This window comes from Oreochromis niloticus, linkage group LG10, assembly GCF_001858045.2.
Source record: "Oreochromis niloticus isolate F11D_XX linkage group LG10, O_niloticus_UMD_NMBU, whole genome shotgun sequence".
In the NCBI taxonomy this organism is placed as follows: Eukaryota; Metazoa; Chordata; class Actinopteri; order Cichliformes; family Cichlidae; genus Oreochromis; species Oreochromis niloticus.
The window spans coordinates 16,384,417-16,407,374 of NC_031975.2; the positions used below are offsets into that span (position 1 = coordinate 16,384,417).

At 41.1% G+C, this 22,958-nt stretch overlaps 1 protein-coding gene and 2 long non-coding RNA genes across 3 annotated transcripts; 2 read left to right on the forward strand and 1 right to left on the reverse strand.

Annotated features, from left to right (window-relative positions):
* Nucleotides 1-1,510: 1,510 nt before the first annotated feature.
* Nucleotides 1,511-5,607, forward strand: hmgb1a (high mobility group box 1a). The gene is made up of 5 exons (XM_019363730.2): nt 1,511-1,663; nt 3,940-4,100; nt 4,366-4,514; nt 4,608-4,782; nt 4,877-5,607. The coding sequence occupies exons 2-5, from the start codon at nt 3,954-3,956 to the stop codon at nt 5,024-5,026; spliced, it is 621 nt and encodes a 206-aa protein (XP_019219275.1). The 5' UTR covers nt 1,511-1,663; nt 3,940-3,953; the 3' UTR covers nt 5,027-5,607.
* Nucleotides 5,272-7,352, reverse strand: LOC102077718 (uncharacterized). The gene is made up of 2 exons (XR_267748.3): nt 6,715-7,352; nt 5,272-6,173 (listed from the first exon to the last, which is right to left on the reverse strand). It is a non-coding gene; the product is annotated as an uncharacterized LOC102077718 (long non-coding RNA).
* Nucleotides 7,353-8,968: 1,616 nt separating this feature from the next.
* Nucleotides 8,969-10,389, forward strand: LOC106096947 (uncharacterized). The gene is made up of 3 exons (XR_003221902.1): nt 8,969-9,095; nt 9,192-9,309; nt 9,455-10,389. It is a non-coding gene; the product is annotated as an uncharacterized LOC106096947 (long non-coding RNA).
* Nucleotides 10,390-22,958: the final 12,569 nt, after the last annotated feature.

A 22,958-nucleotide genomic window follows, 5' to 3' on the forward strand; every position in this document is an offset into this window, starting at 1 on the left:
TACAAGCAAATGTATTTGTGTCACCACTTGGCTGTAATAATCAGCCACATTATTCAGCTGCATAAGAGTAGTACAAAGAAAATGTGTAACAGATGCATATTGTACAGGGAAAAGTGACAAAACCTTTAAAACCTCATATACAATAAGTTATATGCTATATTTTGTAAGGCAATCAGTAATAAATGATAAATTAGGAATGTACTGTTAGTACAATATTGGATAATCTTGAACAAAACAGCTTGCAAAATTAATATAGAAAATATATATACACTGTACATGCATATGCACTATATGTACTATACCTGCTGTGTAGAGTGGGTTAGACCGAAAAGCACTCATGAATAGACAAAATAAACAGACACCTGGGTTTGTTTGTTTGTTTTTCCCCCATTTTGGATGTATTGGAATTTGAGTCTATGACAATTGTATTATGTTTATTATAACAATGTGCCAGCTGTTGGGAGTAAGAAGCCCTCTGCTATGAGGCTATCATACAGACCTGTTGGACTATATCTAAAATTCCAAGTAAAAGCTCACTATCTTTAAGGGCAAAAATAAATAAATAAATAATTGAGCAAATAAAGTCAGTCAAAATGCTCATTTACTGCCTTTGCTTTAAACTGAGCAGCCGCCCTTTGATCTTCATAAGTCTTAATTAACAATAAGCACATGACCATCTTCTAATCAGGTAATGTATATGAGACCTCAAAATATCAGGATAAAAAACATACTGTGTAGAAAAACATTAACAGACAGATCTGCATATTAATTTCCCATTAAATATATTTACCATAATTTATTATCTCCAGCTCCATTTTTATCCTACTATTAATATTGGGTCGTAAGTAAACATAGTCAAAAGCACAGAATGAATGCTTACAAAACTAATAACTATGGATACTTGTCAGAGAGAATAAGAAAACACTGTTTAGTAGAGTCAGTGCAGGGACTTTCTGTCGATCATGGGCCTAAATGATAATCATGGTTAATACACTGATCACAAGGGAAGCCGTTCATTGAATTCCTATGGTTTCATTCATACTAAGAGCTAAATCTTTTTTTAAAATTTCATATCTGGACGTAACTATCACGCATGGGACGGGTAATCGCTCTTTATGCCTTTTACACGGGAATTTGCGATGTTGTCCCTATACATTTTTAAAGATATAATTTGCAAATAAGCTCACGTGTATTGTGCAGAATGCACAATGGAGCCTGTTGATAAGGAGACGTACAACCCATCCAACACAATCTGACAACATTTTACGGCCGCCTCGTTTGCTGGCTACAAGCGCTCCTCGATGTCTCATTCATTTAGCTTGCCTACTGTACACTGAGCTCAACGTAGTGAATTCAATACTATGGCAAACACACTACACTACTACCAGCTCCAGCATGCTCGGACAGAAATATTTTTGTATCCACGCGCCTCACAAAACTTCGGTGACGTTTCACAAAAGACCACCAATGGAACCTCGTCTTCTATTAGGACAATGAAAAGCCTTCGACCAATCGCAGGGGCGCCAGACTGGGCGCTGTCCAATGGCGTGCGAGCTCCGCCGAGAGTAATGTTAGAGAGCTGAAGACTGAAGACACTGCGTATCGCCTGTGCTCCCTCATACACAGCCATTGCAGACCATTGAGATCCAGCGATAGTCACTGGGTAAGTATCACACACACGAACATTTTAAGTGTCCGTAAGGATGAAAATGACGGTAACATTCAAAAATATCTTACTTATATGTCTGCCACGGTTAAACGCGAAGCCTTTTACTGTTTGCAAATAATTTTATTGCGGGGAACCCTTAAAAAAACAACAAAATTGCCGGCGCTAAGCAGGTAACGTTACATTACTCTGCCTGGGAGTGAGGACCAGACGCTCAGTAAAAAAGAAGAATTGAAAATTAACCTTGACGAAATTCGACGCAAAGCGTCGATTTCGTTAAATAAGATTAATTTTGTATAATACAATCGTGTCGTTTTCGTAAAATGGAGTCGAATTAAATGGTAGTTATCGCGAAAAAAATCAGGAATGTCTAGCGGACAACACGGTTAGCGACAATGGTAGAAGACTCACCGTTAGCTAGCCATTGGCATTGCAGTGCATTGCAAAGCTGAACGGCTGTCATGCGAAGACCGGAGGAGCGTGCGGAGTCTGGAGACGAGCATCAAAATTTATAAAAACCTAAGAAAAAGAGAGAGCATCTCAAAATACACCCGGGCAAATGTTTGTTTGCCACACTTCACCCGAGAAGACAGCGAAAAAAATTACCTCACGATCTGCGCTTTACTGTAATGGCTGACTGTATTCGCATAGGAAACAAGGCAGCGAGGCAAATGGGAAGCCAGTGACAGAGGCGCAGTTCAGTTCAACTTTTTCTAACCGTGTTTTCTCGAGAAACAAACTCGTAACTATGAGATGTGACGACGGCAAAAGAAAATTCAATCTTTCGTGATTCGAACGACACCAAGGGGAGATTTTTCCGATGCTCGGAAAACGTTTAAATCGGGGCTTGAAATGAAGTGGTGGCCGCGGTCGCTCTGCCCTCTATTGCGTGCAGTGCAATGGCTGAGCGTTGACACAAAGAGAAGGAGCCATATTCTCCATGTTAGTGGATGAAGACGAGCGGCCATTAGGAGCTCATAGAAACCAAGTCAGTAGCACAGCCCGCTCATAGACACAGTACAGACCCAATGTATTACTATACAAGACGGCTAGTGCAATAGGAATCAATCGGGGAAATATTTAGTCAAGATCGCCGGCTTTCTAGACATATTTGTCGCGTAGCAAAGCGAACTGGGAGGCGGGAGGAGACATTTGAGGGGGACTTTCTTTCATGAAGAAGGCATTCTCACAAAATGGAAGAAGAAATATTGCTGTCGTTGTTGACCTCCTTTTCCTCAACGAGAGCCTTTGCGCCATTACTACTTCGCTCGACGCAGCTTACTTGGGACTTACAGTAGCATTTAATAGGAAAATGTAAAGGGGAGGGGGAGAAAAATAACAGTTTTTTAAACATTTTTCGAAAGCCTTTCACATTATTTCCCGAATAAGAGACAAAGAAGAGTTATGAGAGATGATTGTTTATGTCACGGAAGCGCAGTTTGGAGTGTTTTATTTGCAATAAATACGTGTTTTTTCCAATTTGTGTCTCTTTGTGTCAAAGTTATTTCTGTCGATTAAAAACACGAACACGAGTAAAACGAAGGGTTTTCAGATGATTTATTACTGCTGCAGGTTAGGTTTGAGGATATTTATGTTGCAAAAAAAAAGAAGGGGGGCAAGGAAAAATATTTTGTTTTTTTTTAACGCCCAATCCACTCATAGCCCCACGGATGGTTCAGGTTTATACCATGCAGTTGAACTTTTGCAGTTCGGTGTTTGAGAGCGATTCCGGGACATTTATCGCTGCAAACCAAACGCACATTAATGATTGCTGCTGGCTGAGATGATGGGATTTCCTTCTTTAATACGCAGCGGTGTTTAGTCATTTGGTGAAACACCATAATGAGGAGCTGACCGCGGATTTTATGTTAAGGCCACTGTAATAAATAAATAAATGGTATCAATAAAACATTTTTTTTCATTTTTTCTTTTTTTTTTTTACATCAGCTCCGTCCGTGTTGGGCGGTGTTATTTCACAGGACTGCTTTAAGTGATATTAACTTAGTGCAGTTTGACAGCAGGGAGGGCGGGTGACTTATATAGTGCGTGTGGTCAGTAGTGAGACATGATTGTGTGGGTTGGACAAACATTGTAGGTCACTTTTATTTATGATTTTCTTATTATAGTTAATATAGTTAATAATTTAAATGACACATAGCATTATTTATTAAATTTTAATATTATATTGCAGCTGATAGTAACATTTAATTTTGAATACTGCGTCATTAAATAGTTGATATACTTTATTTTATTTTATTTTTTATTGTTTTTAGATACTGTCACCAGGATGGGGAAGGATCCAACCAAGCCGAGGGGGAAGATGTCCTCCTATGCATATTTTGTGCAGACCTGTCGGGAGGAGCACAAGAAGAAACACCCTGAGGCTTCGGTTAACTTTGCCGAGTTTTCCAAGAAGTGCTCCGAGCGATGGAAGGTAGTAGAGTTTAGCTTGAGGTTTTGTTTTGGGTTGTCTTTTTTTTTTTTTTTTTTTTTTGTTAAGTGTAATTTGTATTCCTGCTGAGGGGTCAAGGATATATGAGAAGCAGGATGTTGTTGGTTACACCTCTTGACTTTAGCTGAACAGGTGCAGGTGTTGTGTAATGAGTTAACACTGCCCAAAACAAGAAATAAATAAGCTTGCGTACAGAGGGTGACACCTCAGAAGGTGCAGTCGGTGAGATGCCTGTTTTTGCTCTCAGACAATGTCGGCCAAGGAGAAGGGTAAATTTGAGGACATGGCCAGGCAGGACAAGGCGCGCTATGAAAGGGAGATGATGAACTACGTTCCAGCGAGGGGGGGAAAGAAGAAGAAGAAGTACAAGGACCCCAATGCCCCCAAGAGACCTCCGTAAGTACTGCAAAACCACATTTGAGGATTTTTGAGATGTATGATGAGTGAGTCGTGTAAATAAATGTTTTTCTGTTTTTTTTTCCCCCTCAGATCTGCCTTCTTCATCTTCTGCTCAGAGTTCCGCCCTAAGGTGAAAGGCGAGAGCCCCGGCCTGTCAATCGGGGATGTCGCCAAGAGGCTGGGCGAGATGTGGAACAGCACCGCAGCCGAGGACAAGCAGCCCTACGAGAAGAAGGCGGCCAAACTGAAGGAGAAGTACGAGAAGGTAAGAGTAAAATGTGAACGCTGACTGAGCTCAGACAGCTGTCTGTTTTTGTGTCTCGACGCTGGTTCACCGCGTTTTCGCTCCTCCCTCACAGGACATCGCGGCGTATCGCGCAAAGGGCAAACCAGGCAGCGGTGCGCCAGCGAAAGCCCCGGCCAAGGCAGAGAAGAAAGACGATGATGATGACGACGACGACGAAGACGAGGAGGAGGAAGAGGATGATGACGATGAGGATGATGATTAGTAGGTGGCAGGTGACATAAAGTGGTCATTTTCTTGTTTATAAAGCATTTAACCCCCTTGTACACACTTCACTTACTGAAAGAAAATTCATTAGTATCCAAGGGGTAAAAAATAAAAAAAATAAATAAAACGACAAAAAAGGCTGTGTATATCAGTTGTTTTTATGCTGTACAGTTTTTTTTTTTTCTCCTTTTTGTATAGTTAACACTACACAAGTATCGTGTCTGTATCTTTCTGCCAGTCTTATTTTTTTTTTTTTTCCCCAGTGGTAGTTACTAGACCACTATCCTGCCTGGTACAGTGTAAAGGGGTGGGCTTTACAGTATTTACCTTAGCTAGAGGTGCACAGCACATAAAAATGTTCTGAGTTAGATCTGAGTGTTTCTTCTTCTTCTCCTCCTTTTTTTCCCTCCTTCACCTGTGTGTTTTTATTTTAAATGACATGTTATCAAAATTGACGTATCACAGTTGTTTTACTGATCTTTATGTACCACTGTAATAGCAAAATAAGACAAAAAAAAGCCTTGTTTATTGTTGAAAATTAAATTGCTTCTGATGTCAATAAACATTTTTTTTAATAAATTGGTTTTGTATTGTGTACAGGTTGCGTGTTTAAAAAAACAACAAAAAAACGTGTGAGATTTAAGCTGATAGAGCAGGAGTAAGATGAGTTGGATTAAATGGCAGCTCTGTGGGAAAAAAAAAAAAAATCAATGTGAGCAATTAAAACAAATGTAATTAAAACTAGCGCCATAACAGATCATTCTCTTTCGAGACCTGAGGATCAATAGTTTTTATCTTTCTGGAAGGTGAGACGTTTATTAACTTGCACTGCTGCCTCGGTTAAGTTAAAGTGACTCCACTTTATGAGACCTGGACACAATTAAATAGAGCGGGAAAGCGTCTAACGACTCTGGCCTTGATAAGCCGTTCCTATGAAGTATGACTCATCACCACAACTGTTTGTATCCTGTGTTTTTAAGCCTACTGTGGCTGCGTGCAAAAAAGCTGCTAGGCTCCTTGCCACACTAGGAGGTCCACTGAAAGTTGTAGCTTTGCTGCCTTCTCTTCATGCCAACATGCATCACCGACTCTTCCTGTTTTATTTAGATCCAGCTGCTTCATCTCCTGTACTCTCTTGGTCTCATCTAGGGTATAAAAAAAAAAAAGAGGGACATTTATATAAGAAGGATTATGTGCTTTGAAAAACCCAGTGACATAAGAATATGGCTGGTGCAGTCAAACCTAAAAGCCACACTTGGGCTGTGCATCGAGGCCTCGGCAGCACTCCCTTTCCCCGTGGGAGAGTGCTCATTGAGGAAGAAGGGGCTTACCAACTCCCAGTCTGAGCGTATACACAAGTCTGCACAGAGCAGGAGCAGGGCTGTGGTGTAAATTACTAGGATATGTCTTCCACTGGGCTATATCAGTCCTCAGTCTGTGCACTAAGGTCAGCCTTGGCCTACTGTATGAGCTTTGGTATGAAGTGGGCCAGAGGACAGGCAGACACAGAGCAGCAGCTGACCTCTGCACTGCTTTGATAAAGCCCAGTCACCTCTCCACTCTGAAGCCTAGAGATGACTGCCTTAATTCTGAATCCAGCTGCTAAAAAAAAAATATCCTGTTTTGTTTTTATCTCCCATTGTTCCTCAAAACTGCACAAAGCTGACTTGAGGCAAACCCACTTACCAAATATTTGACAGCTGCACACTCCTCGCGCTGCTGGGTATTTCCCCGCTGTCTCTGTGCTCACTGTGCCACTATGGTCTGCTCTGTGTACAGCAGACTGTGGGAAGCGGTTAAAACGGTGAATGTTTACACTCAACATCCACTGAACGGGCCAACTGGAGCGGATTGTGTGGTGGTGAGTGGCAGGAAGAAGGAAACTATGCAGAAACAGTTGCAGTTGCACTCAGCTGTTGATCAGTTTCTGTGTGGGCCTTTTTTTCGTTTCTTTCTTTCTTTTTTTTCCAGGCCTGAAGTGCGCATACAGTACAGCAGGCTTTAGCCACACAGCGCCACTGCTGGATCTTAAAAGCCCGCTAATCCCAGCCACCTGGTGTTCTCTGGGCACACTGGGCTCCATCAGCGGGCTCTGGGCGACACCTAGTGGTCAGGTTGTGCGCTTGCATCCAAACTGGTGATGAAATCTCACGATTATAGTTTAAACCAGTCAATAAATACTTAACTTTGGGGTAAACATTAAAAGTCCTTGGATTACATATTGATTTAAAGCTGAAAGCCGCTGGTTCAATGTTAATGTGGACTTTATTATCGGATATGAACTTGTGTAGAAGCTTAAAGCCTTAGCTGGAAGAAATCTAAAAAAGCTCACATCTTCCTTATGTCCTCTAATGAGCTTGATCGTGACAGATTATGCAGCTGGGTTGGCATCCATTCGCTTCTGCTTCTGCTTTTTCAGGGTCGTGATAGGGCTGGAGTCTGACCCAGGTGTCATAGGGCAAGAAGCAGGGTACACCCTGGACAGGTCGCCAGTCTGTCACAGGGCTAACACACAGAGACAAACAACCAATCACACTCACATTCACACCTATGGGCAATTTAGACTGATTAATTAACCTATCCCCACTAAGTGCATGTCTTTGGACTGTGGGAGGAAGCCGGAGTTCCCGGAGAGAACCCACGCAAGCACGGGAAGAACATGCAAACTCCACGCAGAAAGACCCCGGCCTGATGGTGGAATTGAACTAATGACCTTCTTGGTGAGTGCTAACCACCATGCCACCGTGCTGCCAGCACCGGCATCTATGACACAGCTCGCAAATGCTTTTCATTATACAGTAATTAGAGGCAACAGTGAAGATGTAACGAGCAGAGGTAGATGAGTTTAAGCACTTGGGCTCAATCATCCAAAGCAACGGACAGCTCACAAGATTTTCAGTCCATTCATGGATTCATGGTCCATTCATGGACTGAAAACGAGACAGATGAAAACGAGATGAAAACGAGACAAAAGGCAGCTGCCATCCAACAACAGCCACAAGAAGAGCTTTGAATGTCCTTCAAGAAGCCTGGAGAACTATTCCTGAAGACTACTTAAAGACATTACAAGAAAGCTTGCCTAAGAGAGTTTTAGGCTATGATGAAGAACAAAGGTGGTCGTACCAAATATTGACATTCAAGCTTCCTAGAATTCCTGTTGTTCATTTGTGTACTGCATTAGCATGTATGTTTGCACATTATATAGTTTATATATTGGTACTTTGCCACAGTACAGTACAGATATACGATCACGTGAAAAGGGCTGCAGCTGGCTGCCTGGTCACTCCAATTTGAAGATGCAGATAAGAGCATTAGGGATTTTTACAGAGTGACACCAGAAATATTGCTCATCACTGTTTTGGGAGGGGAATAGCTTAGTTTACCTAGAGCACTGCATAATTGTCAATATTTTTAATTCCACAAATTAGTAGCACTGTGGATTCTTCACAGTCATCATTTTTGTCCACAGTGAGTTTACATTTTAGGCCATATCATATAATGATTATCAGCAAGCTGCTGACTGCCAGGATCTACTGAACACCAATATTAAAGCCACATACACCTGCTAATCTCTCTGCCTGTTGCATTTTTATTGTTATCATCATGGGGGTGAGTATAAATCTACCGTATATAGGAAGTCTAGGCAGAGACAAGCTGCTTCAACAGTAATTGCAATGTAAGATAAGCTTAATTTCTGTTTCTCTTCCATCTCAGAAGAAGATAACCCGAAGATAATGTGATTAGGGATTTTATTTTTCTCTGTAATTACAAGTGAAGTAAAGCTGCAACTGACACATTCCCTTCAAAACGACTTCACCTGTTCCCAGCTTTGTGTCATGCATTATGATTGTCGTAACATCTGAGTTTGTTATTTTGTGTTGTTTTCCTAGGCAACCCCATTTCTATGTTTCTTTGTCAAGTTTGAATATGTTACTCTGAGTTATTTTGACAGCTGGTTATCGTTTGTGTTTCATGTCTAATTTGAATTCCTTTGCCTCATTGTCGGGATTGTTGTCAGCTGTGCTACGCAGGTGTTTCCATTCCCCTGATTGTCCCTCACAGTATGTGTGTGTATTGCTGTCTTTCCTTTGGCACAACATTTGTTATACTCTGTGTTCTTCTGTGTATTCTGTTAAATGTGTGTTTTGTGTTTCCTTCCTCAGCTTGTGTGCGTTTGGATCCTCAATCCTGTATTTTGTGACAGTATTATAAAAACTGAAGCATAGCCATCATTCGTCACTGCAGATGAAGCTGTTGGATTTCAAAGCTGTTCATTTTCCAGTCTGTATATGTGAACCACCTTTCTTTTTCACTTATTGAACCTATCCTATAAATAAGAGTATTTATTACTACCATTACTTATTTTGCATTGCTTCTGTTTTGATCCCTCGTGTGTGTTTAGAAGATTTTGATTGCCTCATTTCAGACCTGTACATCGGAATCAGACTTCAATCAGTCAATCAATCAGGCTTCCAGCGATGAGGAATGTGGCAACAAAAAGCACAAAAGCATCACTTTTAAGTAGCAGTCATCTGCTGGTGTAAGATGTGGTCCTAATAATAGTTTCTCCTCGACAGTAACACTGTTCTCTAAAGACACTCTGCACACCCAGAAACCTGAAGTTTGCATATGGGGCTCTGCAGAAGATTAGCACAACAGTTTCAAAAACTGCTTCTTCCTCTGGGTAAAAGAAGAGACCACCTAAATATTATGATCAGGCTACTTTTTCTTGCTTTCTTAAAAAAATCATTTTTCTTTTTCCATTGCTGGGACGTTCTCATAACACTGTGTACTTTTATATCACAGAATACCATGGATGTTAGATTAGGTGCTGTGTTGTAAGAGCAAATTAAAACAGTGAATTTGTGTGTTATTAGAATTATTAATATTATCAATGTGTAAAGTTCAGAATGTAACTGAGGGGAAACTTTATAGAAGGACATCGCCATGGTAGGGTTCAGCATGCATGCATGCATTCATTGATGTTTCCTTAGAAACCAGTTGTACTTATTAGTTTAGTTTGCGTGTTATGTACACACACACACCGGTTGCTTTATTAGGTACGCTTTGCAAGTATCAGGTTGAACCCTTTTTGCCTTCAGAATTACCTTAATTCCTTCATATCCAAAAGCTGCCCTACTGTATTGAGATCTGGTGACTGCAGAGGTCGTTTGTCTACAGTGAACTCATTGTCGTGTTCATGAAACCAGCTTGAGATTATTCGAAATTTGTGACATGGTTTGTTTATGTGTTTTGACTTTAAATGATGCTCATTGTGGCACTCAGTTTCCTATTCTTTGCTGACAGGAGTGTAGTCTTCTGCTGCTATAACCCTGCTTTAAGGTATTTAGAGATGTTCTTCTGCATACCTTGGTTGTAACAAGTGGTTATTTGAGTTATTTCTTATCCAGCTCAAAATAATCTGGCCATTCTCCTCTGATCTCTGACAAAAACAAGACATTTTTCACTCAGATAACTGCTGGACCATTTTCTGGGGAAAATCCCAGTAGATCTGCAGTTTGTGAAATACTCACCACCCTGTCTGGCACTAATAACCATGCCAAATTCACAGTCACCTTTTTCCCATTCTGATGCTTGGTTTGAACTTCAGCAGGCTGTCTTGACCATGTCTACATGCTTAGATGAGTTGCTGTGCAAAAAGATTAAAAGGATGGCTAACATGCGTCTCCAAAATATGACAGAACCTCCACCTTGTTTTGTAGAAACTTTAGAAACTCACTCTTGCACCTCTCTCCTGACCACCTCCATATTTCAAATTTGGATTCATCAATCAGACCCGTTGCCACGGATTTTCACTTCTGTTCTTGTGTCATTTTGAATACCTAAGCCTTTTCTTTTGATTTCTTTTCCTTATGAATGGCTTCTTGACAGCCACGCTTCAACTGAACATTCTTGATGAGGCTCCAGTTTACAGTAGAATGATCATCTGAAGAGCCAGATGCATCTCTCAGGTCCTGTGTCAGATGTTTGCTTGTTTTGGTTTTTTTACTATTCCATAAAGAGCAGATTTTTAATAGATATTTTCTGACCTGTCACTTCTTCTTGTGTACGCCACTTGTCCAGTTTTGTCAGATTTCTAAGGACACACTGGACACCATGTACTTAATCTGCATGCTGGAGTGGCTGTAGCTCAGGAGGTAGGGCAAGTCATCTTTTCATCCATGAAGGTTGGTGGTTCGATCCCTGGCTGGAAACTATCCTTGGTCAAGATATTCACCCCAAGTTGCTCTCTGATGCACCAGAGAATGAATGTGTGTGTGTGTGGATGTTAGATTAAAAAACAAACAAACACTTAGGCAGAAAAAAGTGCTTGTACAAAACGCTTTGAGTACTCAGAGTAGAAAAGTTCTATATAAGGACCAGTCCATTTACCACGCTGATTTATAGCAAGTTTTCAGTAAATGGCTTGTTTGGAATCACCTTGTTGGTACCAAAATGCTATTTTATGTCTGTCAAAAGTTTACTGTTATGTGTGATTCATTTTTAGAATTAGGTGCCTTTTTATGCTTGAATGAGTCATAGGTCAGTATTAAGTGACTTAACAAACAAACAAAAGAAAAGTAAACAAAAAAGCCCATTCCTCTGAAAATAGTCAGGCACACTGGACTGAAAAGTGAGTGAGAAAGCAACGAATGCCCAAACACCTTCAGAAGGCCTGGAGAACTATTGCTCAAGACCATGTTAAAACATTTCATTTCAAGTGTGGCTCCTTGAAAGCAAAATATAAGCAAAGGAGGGCTGAAGACATTTGGATATTGTGGTATATTCCAGTATATTTGTACTGAACTGCTTAAAAGGAACTAACTTTGATTCTGTCACGATCTTCTCACTCAAACAGTGTCTAGTTATAAACTCTATCTCCACTTGGTGGAGCTATTGCAAAGGTGTGTAATTTTTGAATTTCCTTTAGTCCCAGCCTTCCTGTTTTCTGTATGAACAGCACATCAGAAGAATAAAAGATCTGTGTAATTTCTCACTGTATGGTTTTCTTTTTGGTCTTCTTTCCCCTCTGAATCCTTTGTCACTGTAGGCTACAGCGCTGCCAGTTTCACATCTATCCCATGAAATCACTTGCGATGCATCCCTGCACTGCCTCCACAAAGTGAGAAAACCAAAGTTATCATCAAAGCACTCCCCAGACACGCTCTATAGTTTTTTTTCCTTAAATGATCCGATACATGCTGAAAGCACAATGCCAGGAAATTACAACTGGGCGATGAATAAATGTGGCGGTCACAGCAAGCATTAGAGGCACACAAACATCTAAAAAAAGAAACTAACGTTTGGTAACAAATGTTTTAATTTTAGAACCCTATTGAAAAAAAAACAACATTATTCTTATCTGATTCCCCCCCCCCCCCCCCCCCCCCCCTTTTTTAAGAAAGGGTTTCCAGAAAAATAAAAGATCAGCCATTACTTTTGTGTTAAATGTTTTATTTTCTTTATTTCTATATTTCAGATTGAGATAAAACTGCTAAAAATGTGTGTCATTCCACTGAAGCCCAAAGAAAAGAACTATGCGAGTATGTTAAGGATTTTCACAGTGGGAGACTAATCTATCGGCACTGCTCTAAAACACACATGTATGTGTGTATGAAATTGTCTTTGTGACAGCAGTTACATGTGTGTTGGCATGTTCTTTTGTTTCTAAGCGTGGAAAGTGTTGCCAACGATCGAGTAGGCGGTGACACAAATGTTGAGTTCTTGTGAAACAGAATTTGTCATCCTGCACTCGTGGTTGTATCGAGTGAATCATCTCACATGTCTTTTCTCCCTGTGTGTGTGTGCCCGAGTCTTTTGTGTGGAACAATATTGGCATTTTGGCCGTGGGAACACGAGTGAAGAAATGCATTTCTTTGTGTTTATGTGAACAATGTGCACAAGCAATGTTTACCTGTAGCCAGTGCACAGGAGAAGATAGAAGAGGAGAAATACAGAGAAAACAGAATTTATAGACAGATTTGTAATGAAAACACCATTTTTCCCACTGATTTCCTTTAAAGTCCTGATGAAGACGTAACACCTCCAGGAGCTCCAAAATCTGATGGAGGTGTTACGTCATGTAGATTTCTGAAAACTGATCCAACACGCCACAGTCATCATGGGAAAAATTATGAACTTATGGCATGAGCACCAGTTACAGATTAAAATTTGTGGTTTTCAGTGAGATGTCTTAACAACATTTGAATTGTTTATCATCTGTCAGGTTATGGTGTAGAGCAGAAATGTCAAATATACAGACCGGGGCCTCTAATCGTCCCGCCAAAGACTCCAATCTGGCCAGCTAGACTGCTTTGTAAAATGTGGAGGGCAAAGATTTTTGACTTTTAACTGTATTGTCATACGTTTTGCTGCTGCTGAAAATCTCTCCTATGGCCAATTATACCACAGTGGAGAAATTAAGTAATAGATAAACAGTTAAATGACAGAAAGTTGATGTTTTTCACTACAACAGAAACTAAAATTTAAAAAGCGAGCTTCAGTAACTGTTGAAAACTTAAATAGAGTCCAATAACAAAGAGAACCAGATAAAACCGAAGGACTCGGAACATAAATATTGCAAGGAACCACATTCAGCAACATACACAGGTGCTTTGACAAAGACAAGCTGGGCTATTTATACTCTGAGAACTGATTGGGTATCGATGGGAGGAGAATGAGGCACACGTTAGAAAATCAACACAAACAATGATAAAGGAGGAAGTAAAACTAATGCAAAACATGAAAGAAAAATAAGTCTTTATTCACACGAACATGGGTATTTTTTAAAAGCGGGATTTTCCACGTTAAGAAAAAGGTCAAGTACGCACAAGCAATGTTTTTAAAAATATCTGTGTCCACATGAAACACCAAAAAATTATGTCAAGAGCATGCTAAAAATAGCAAGTGCTGATATAACCCCGCTGACCAATCACAAGCCTCTTTGTAACAACAACAAACAGCGACATGGAGCACAGTCTGATGTCAAAATAAGGGTTAAAGGTGCACACCCTTGACGTTCCAAGACAAAATCGTTGATATCCTTGTCCACATGTAAACACTGAAAATGAGTTTCTGCTACCCTTCTGTCACAAATGACCCCTGACTCATCTCCACATGCTCCACCCCCCCTGCACTCTCTTCTTTAGCTCCCTTGTGCTGTCTTTCTTTGAATTGTTGGTATTCAAACTCATCCACCTTACACCTGTTTCCCTCTCATTTGCAAAGACAGTGCAGCTCCTACACATCACCCTGTGTTAAACAGTCTGATTCAAAACTTCACTGCCCTCTCCCCTAGATATCTCCATACCTCCACAGGTATGCCACCTGGCCTTTCCACTATTCATTCTCTTCATAGCTGCCCTCACTTCCTCCTTATTAATCCTCTGCACTTCCTGATTTGCCAACTGTCCTCCATCTGTCTTCAGTGATGGAAGAAAACCACACACACACACAGACGCATGCATAAGGCAGCCAGCAGAAGTTAAACCTGTATCACCTGTATCACTAGTCAAGCTGCTGCATTTCCTCCTTAATTATGTGCAGGCATTGTTTCCACAATAACATTTAGAGAGTTAAACATTAAACACCCCTGTCCTGCTGTACTGTAAACCTCTACGGATTATTTTGGTTACACCTTGAACAACAAGTAAAACACGTTTTTTTTGTTTTTTGTTTTTTTAGAAAAAAACCCACTGAGTACTTCTCAAGCGTGAAGTGATGACATTAAAAACAGATATTGATCTGTTTGTAATGAGAAACTGTGGTGAGTGTCCAAATCATGGATTCTGTGATAACAATTATGCACTTGTGCAAAGATTCATAAGATAACTTTAAAGGCCTCAGTGTCTATGTAGCATCTGCCTATCCTCTCTTGCTGAAGACCTAGTGACCTGGGAGCAGAGATTGAGAACTAGGACGCTATCAGAAACCCAATAAGCGTGCTTTGAAATGGTTCTCATGAGTAAATGTTTGCCAGCGGTTTACAGCGTCAAAATCTCTTAAATAAAGGTCTTCTCTGTAGAATTGGGATGCAGATTTAGCGCATTCATTAACAGAATGGTTATCAGCTTAAATCATCACACTGATTAAATTTTACAACTTGATTGGATGTTAGGGAAAAGCCAAGATGATTACAGTGCACTCATATTAAGGATGGAGCAATGATGCAATTTCACTACAGGCCTGAATAATGAAATTCGTCTATCACAATATACACAGTATTAAATCAAAGAGATGCTGGCTTTTCTTTGCTTGGGATGTGGTGTTGTTTCTTCAACTAATTAAAAGCTGCTTTATTCTTCTTTGTTTAATCACGGGGAAATGATAATATGCAATATTATTCCGCTTATTACCGAGCTAAATACCTCAGTTACTTTTAGACATTGTTGCCAAATCAGCCTCCTGTTTTGTTGTGTGGCTTTATGGCTTTATGTCAGTAAAAGTAAGCTGATGGAAACCAAAGCAGGAAGTTGCCTCTCTCCATGGAGAAACTGTCTTACTGAATGGGATTTATTGCAGACAGTAATACACTGACCAGGCATCACCTGCCTAATATTGCGTTGCTCCCCTTTTTGCTACTAAAACAGCCCTGACCCGCACAGGCATTGACTCCAACAGCCCCCTGAAGCTGTGCTGTTGTTTCTGGTACCAAGCTGTTAACAAGAGATCCTTTAAGTCCTGTAAGTTGTGCAGATGCTAGATTGGATTTTGATCTGGGGAATTTGGAGGCCAAGTCAATATTCAATTCAATTCAATTCAATTTTATTTATATAGCGCCAAATCACAACAAAAGTCGCCTCAAGGCGCTTTATATTGTACAGTAGATAGCACAATAATAAATACAGAGAAAAACCCAACAATCATATGACCCCCTATGAGCAAGCACTTTGGCGACAGTGGGAAGGAAAAACTCCCTTTTAACAGGAAGAAACCTCCGGCAGAACCAGGCTCAGGGAGGGGCGGCCATCTGCTGCGACCGGTTGGGGTGAAAGAAGGAAAACAGGATGAAAGACATGCTGTGGAAGAGAGACAGAGATTAATAACAGATATGATTCGATGCAGAGAGGTCTATTAGCACATAGTGAGTGAGAAAGGTGACTGGAAGGGAAAAACTCAATGCATCATGGGAATCCCCGGCAGCCTACGTCTATTGCAGCATAACTAAGGGAGGATTCAGGGTCACCTGGTCCAGCCCTAACTATATGCTTTAGCAAAAAGGAAAGTTTTAAGCCTAATCTTGAAAGTAGAGATAGTGTCTGTCTCCCGAATCCAAACTGGAAGTTGGTTCCACAGAAGAGGGGCCTGAAAACTGAAGGCTCTGCCTCCCATTCTACTTTTAAATACTCTAGGAACAACAAGTAGGCCTGCAGTGCAAGAGCGAAGTGCTCTAATAGGGTGATATGGTACTACAAGGTCATTAAGATAAGATGGGGCCTGATTATTTAAGACCTTGTATGTGAGGAGCAGGATTTTGAATTCAATTCTGGATTTAACAGGAAGCCAATGAAGGGAAGCCAAAACAGGAGAAATATGCTCTCTCTTTCTAGTCCCTGTCAGTACCCTTGCTGCAGCATTTTGGATTAGCTGAAGGCTTTTCAGCGAGTTTTTAGGACATCCTGATAATAAAGAATTACAGTAGTCCAGCCTGGAAGTAATAAATGCATGAACTAGTTTTTCAGCATCACTCTGAGACAGGATATTTCTAATTTTAGAGATGTTGCGCAAATGGAAGAAAGCAGTCTTACATATTTGTTTAATATGTGCGTTGAAGGACATGTCCTGGTCAAAAATGACTCCAAGGTTCCTCACAGCATTACTGGAGGCCAAGGTAATGCCATCCAGAGTAAGAATCTGCTTAGATACCATATTTCTAAGATTTTCAGGGCCGAGTACAATAACCTCAGTTTTATCTGAATTAAGAAGCAGAAAGTTAGCGGCCATCCAGGTCTTTATGTCTTTAAGACATTCCTGCAGTTTAACTAATTGGTCTGTGATACCTGGCTTCATGGATAGATAGAGCTGCGTGTCATCTGCATAGCAGTGAAAATTTATGCTATGTCTTCTAATGATGCTGCCTAAGGGAAGCATGTATAATGTAAATAGAATTGGTCCTAGCACTGAACCCTGTGGAACTCCATAATTGACCTTAGTGTGTGAAGAGGACTCTCCATTTACATGTACAAATTGGAGTCTATTAGATAGATATGATACAAACCACTGCAGTGCAGTACCTGTAATACCTACAGCATGTTCTAATCGCTCTAATAGGATATTATGGTCAACAGTATCAAACGCAGCACTGAGGTCTAGCAGGACAAGCACAGAGATGAGTCCACTGTCAGAGGCCATAAGAAGATCATTTGTAACCTTCACTAAAGCTGTTTCTGTGCTGTGCTGAGCTCTGAAACCTGACTGAAACTCTTCAAATAAGCCATTCCTCTGCAGATGATCAGTTAGCTGTTTGACAACTACTCATATATATAAAATATTCAAACTCATTTGAGTTTGTGCTCCTCAAACCATTCCCAAGGTCTCCCAGCAGAACATTGCCCAAAGCATCACATTGCCTCCATGTGAATCCTGGTGCCAGGTGTTCACCAGGTAACCAGTGCACACCCACCCAACCATCACATTATGAAAAAAACAAACAAAACAAAACATGATTCATTAGACCAGGCCACCTTCTTTCATTGCTCATGTGCCCACAGTTGGTGCTTTCGGTGGTGCACAGGGGTCAGCATAGTCACCCTGACTGCTCCCTAACAACAAACTGTCATACACTATGTAGTCTGACAGCCTTTTATCAGAACCAGTGTTACTGTTTTTTGTCAATTACAGTAGCTCGTCTATTGAATTGGACCCCACAGTCCAGCCTTTGCTCAAAGTGTATATCAGTGAGCCTTGGCCTCCCATGACCATGTCACTGTTTCATCACTTTTCCTTCCTTGAATGACTTTTGATAGATATTGAGCACTGCAGACTGGAAACACCCCATAAGAGCTGCAGCTCTGGAGATGCTCTGACCCAGCCATCTAGCAATTACACTTTAGCTCTTGTCAAACTCGCTCAAATCCGTACGCTTGCCTACTTTTCTTGCTTCTAGCACATCAACTTGAGGACAAAATGTTCACTTGCTCCCTAATATATCCCGCCCACTAACAGGTGCTATGATGAAGAGATAATCAGTGTTATTCACTCCACCTGTCAGTGGTCATAACGTTCTGCCTGATCGGTGTAGATATAGTGTTGTACTTATGGTAGCTGCTGTTTCATGGTCTATAAGACACACTATTGAGAAAACTCGGCCAGAAAGAAAGCGTTAAAAATAAATGTGGCACACGTTAAAAGCTGGCTTGTCTTCTTGATGTTGTCTGTAGTATTTCAGCGTGTGAAATACTGAATGGAGCCAGAAGTTTGCAGAACTACTGTAGCCCCCTCCACCCCGTATCCTCAAACAAACCCATCAGATTATGTTCTTGGCGAGTCAGGCTGTCTTTGTCTGTTTGTTTTTTTCTTCTTCTTCTTTTAAGCTCTGCAAACACTCAGCGTTGATTAATCTGTTATCCTCTCTCTGTCAAAAAATAAACCCTGCATCAGCACAGCACTCCCACCAGCTGACTCACAGAGCAAATAAACAAGTGAACACCTGAAAAACAGCGGCTACTTGCAGACTGAGCTCAGTAAAAATAACACATAATCCTATTATTTGCTTGTTGTTACATGTGTTTGGTGGATGAAGACTGAATGAAGCAGATGACATGATCCTTTTTTTGTGTGACATAAGCTACTTTTCTGTTATGTGACCAAAGAATCCTCCCTGGACTTGTCTTCCAGCTGCTTTTGTTCTCTGTGGAGGGCCACAGCTCATCTGATCGCTGCTGTTTTGTTCCGTAGCAATTTTATCGCACACTGGTCATAACGTTATTCAAGTGATACTGATAACAGCACCTCACCTTTATACTTTAGTCACTGTGAGAGAGGGCAGAGTGAAAAGCAGAAAAACTAGAGAGGGGGGAGGTTTAGGTGGAGGTGGAGGCTGGTACTGCCTGTGGTTTGCTCTAAAAGTGGTGCGGCCACACCTTGGTGAAACATTGCTGTGCCGGTGTTTCATGATCCCAGCGAGTGTGTGTTTCTGCAGATATATGTATATATATATCTTTCCAGAAACCGCAGACAGGTAATAATAGTTACAGATTGATGAGTCACAGTGACAACCACGTGAGGCCGCACTGTTTATTGTGACGAAAGCACTCATCGTAAATAGGATGAATGTATAAACTGGCCAGACGGTGGTGTCAGAAGAGAGATTTTGTAACATATTTAAACAGTTTGCAAATGACGTGAATTTGTGAAAGTTTTTTGTGACATTTGTCCTCATCCGGTGGAAAACATTAAGGTTTGTGGCAAATTTGGGTCTTTTTTTGTGTTGAATGTTGACACTTTTCACCCAGAGTTGAAATTCAGGGTGTCACATTTGGGGAAAATTGAGACATCAGATGATCATAAAAATCGTCATGACGATAACTAAAACTTTTGGTTGTGATGTACGTATGACGTAGATTTAACTCATCAGTATAAATCTCCTCTATCATGAATGTTTAATCTACGTGGTGTTGCATATACTCCCCAGAAAACTGATTCTGTTCATTTGACGTTTTCAGTCTCAGCTGACGGCATGTTTGTCCACCCTTATAAACAGTACAGTTGCACAACGGCAGAAACTTGCACTATTTCCTAATATTGAACCACAAGCTCAGTTTCATGATTGCTAACATTTAGACTCTAATGATTGTTGATCAATGGCTACTCTTCAGTTTGTGAGTGGTAGCATTATAAGTTGGTGAAAGATGTACCTTTAGGCTCTCTCTTCGGGGCAGCGTTGGCTATTTCATTTTCACATAAATGGCCTCCCTTGACTCCCCCCTCAAACAATCTCTTCCTTGTCCTGGAAGTGTGCATCCTCAGAAAGAGTGTCCACTGGCCTCAGGTGTAACTAGACTGTGAAATCCTGGCCTGACCAGACAGCTTTTCTGTGTTGAGCCAACCGCTTAGCCATCTTGTTTGGTTTTCCCAATGGCACCGTTGTGGCATTTAACTGTGTACACTATATCAGTGTTAATGTCAACAGCAAGTTTTGATGTATTTTTACCAGTGACAGTTGCGCCACATAGTTTATAAAGTTTCTTAATACTGAAAGCGAAATGTTTCCGATCGCTTCTTTTCTCTTCGTCCTGAGTGTTGACATTTTGTCAACAAGAAACAAAGAGCATGGCAGCTAGTTGTATTGTTGTATTGGGAAGATCAAATGTGTGCATCTAATGTTACTACACGAGGTTTCTTCTGATTGGATGACTTCCAAATTTGTTTGTGCAGAGCAACCCGGATCCTTTGGGTCGCCCAATCTTTGGCGTAGCTTGTTCTGGGGTTTGAGAGCCAAACAGTTGCAATGTTTTGAAAAATGTGTCTCAGCTGTTCCGATACGCCTGACACCTAAGGTACCATCAGTGTATTTTAAAAGTTTGTCAGTGGCTGTCGTTTTTCTTCCTTGGATTGCCTGGAGCATGTTTTAAGGGTTTTGCAGGTTTGACGAATATCGCGCTGGGGTAACCATGCTGGCAGTTTGCGTAACAACGATGATGAAACTGAGCTCATGGCTCATTGTTAGGCAGTAGGGCTAGTTTCAGTCATTATGCAACTGTTTATAAGGCTGGGGAAACATGCAGTCAGTTTAGACTAAACAAGATACTTGGATGAATGATAAAAAGTTTCCCCCACTGAAAACACAACAGAACCAACCTTCCTTACCCTGGATTACCGAGCATGTACCATGACAACATACAGCAGCATCAGAGGACATCACATTCTTGCTCACCTATTCACAAGATTTCACCGCAGCAGGTAGCTGTGGCAGTTTTACATCAGATGCCCTTCCTCTTACAGCCTCTAGGGTATCTGTGCCTCCGCCTGAGCTCAAACCAGGAATCGTTTTCTTGTTAGGCAAACATGCTACAGGCTCTTATGTAACACTGCCTTGTTTTAATTGTCTTAGCCAAAACCTTACTCTGATCTTACTCAGACCAAGGCTGAACTCAGGTCTAATTCAAATCTTCTAGTCCACATTTTAAGTGTCTTCAGGTGAGATGCTGAAGTCTAGGTGAAACCAAATGTGTGAATGTGTTTGTTACCAATACAGCACTGTTTAAATGTGGCTTCTAGGGTAAAGTGCATTGCGTGATAAGGTTGAATGAAAAACACTGTATGTGGAAATACCTGTCCATTTTTTTCCCAAAGGATGGCAGATTTACGTCTTCATAGCGTGAGTAATGCAAAACACATCCAACATCAAGGACATTTTTTTTTGTTTGATGAGTAAACCTGTTACGCCTAATTCCGGCAGGCAGTGCCTGACATGCCTACTTTCATGCAGCGCTACAGACTAACTGTGTTGAACAAGCTGAACAGGCAGTGAAGAAAGAGAAGAGCACAAAGCCAGCCGATGGACTGAACATTGCCTCTCTGGGACGTTTCTTACAAACACAGAGAATAAATGCTTAATAACTCACATTCACAGGTAAACAGAGAGTGTGCAAATAAGGCTCCACACTCCCTGCAGCAGGTGCACGTCGATACAAAATACAAGTGCCGAGTGTTTATTTTACTCCCCTTCTGTGGTAGACAGATGGCAAAAATGTGCGGTGATGACAAATGTTTTCATAGCCATGGAGGGGGGAGGTTTTAACTGTGACGAGCATGTACTGCTTAACTCCAGAGAAACCACCAACTGCACTCGACAGCGATTCAAAACAAACAGATAAATGAAGTAACTTGAAATCACAGACGCAACTAGATTTAGCTTTCAGCAAAGGTCTGTCAGGGGGATGTCAGACAAGATGCCTGTGCAGAATTAACAGTAAGTGTGTTAGACAGGTGGACAGATTAGAGGTGTACCCACCTCCGCTTGATCCCCACAACAATAGTTCGCTGTAGATAAGCTCAGGCTTAGGGTGTCTCCTGGTAAGTCTGAGCCTAATCCAACTCAGGTTTAGACTACGGCTTTTGAGAGGGACCTGATCCTGCATAATAATGGCAGCTCTTCGGGGATTGGTGATATTTGTAGCAGAGTTGTCAGTCTCAGAAAAGATTCATAGGAGCTTTTCACACAAAAAAACAACAACAAAAAAATGACAAGGAGATTATTTAAAATGAAAGAACTAGTTGAATTCAGTGGCTTTGTGTTCTTATAAAACACTCCTTCTATTGGCTGGTTGTTGGTTTTGCTCATTATTTGGATAAACACATGTTTTTGGATAAACACACAATTGTTTAGGTTGTTGATCTCTCTCAGTGAGGGACTGATGGGCATGAAAGCATATGAGCAGGAAGGAGACATAAAATGCCACACCGTGCCCGTGGTAGGGAAATAATTGCTCATACCTCCATTGGGAGAGACAAACTGGATTGTCCTCTCAGTCTGAGGGTGTGAAGCGTCACACTGCGTGTTGTGTTGCGTTGATAGCTTCCAGAGGAAAAAAACAAAACAACCCCCCCCAATCTTTGAGCCACAGTCCAAGCTCAAAGTCTACTTCAGGATCTAAGAATAGCTGATGACACACGGCGCATGTTAATATTCTGCGGGAAACATGGAGAGGCAGAGGGCACTGGTAGAGGACTATCCCAGCGCTGCTAGGCTGAGAGTCAGTGTTTATATATGGAGCAGTGTTAACCGCTGAGTGCTGCCCTTCAAAGCTGAAATGCGACAACTGTTTTGTAGCGTCACTGGAAGTGGAAAGAGATCTTCTCTGAAAGTGGATACACTGTGCTGCTTAATCTCTAATCAAGCCCTTTGACCTATGAAGCAACCAAGGATTTGTTTCCTTGTCGTGGCCAAGCATTGTGGTTCCATAAATGTGTCTCTGTATGTGTGTGGC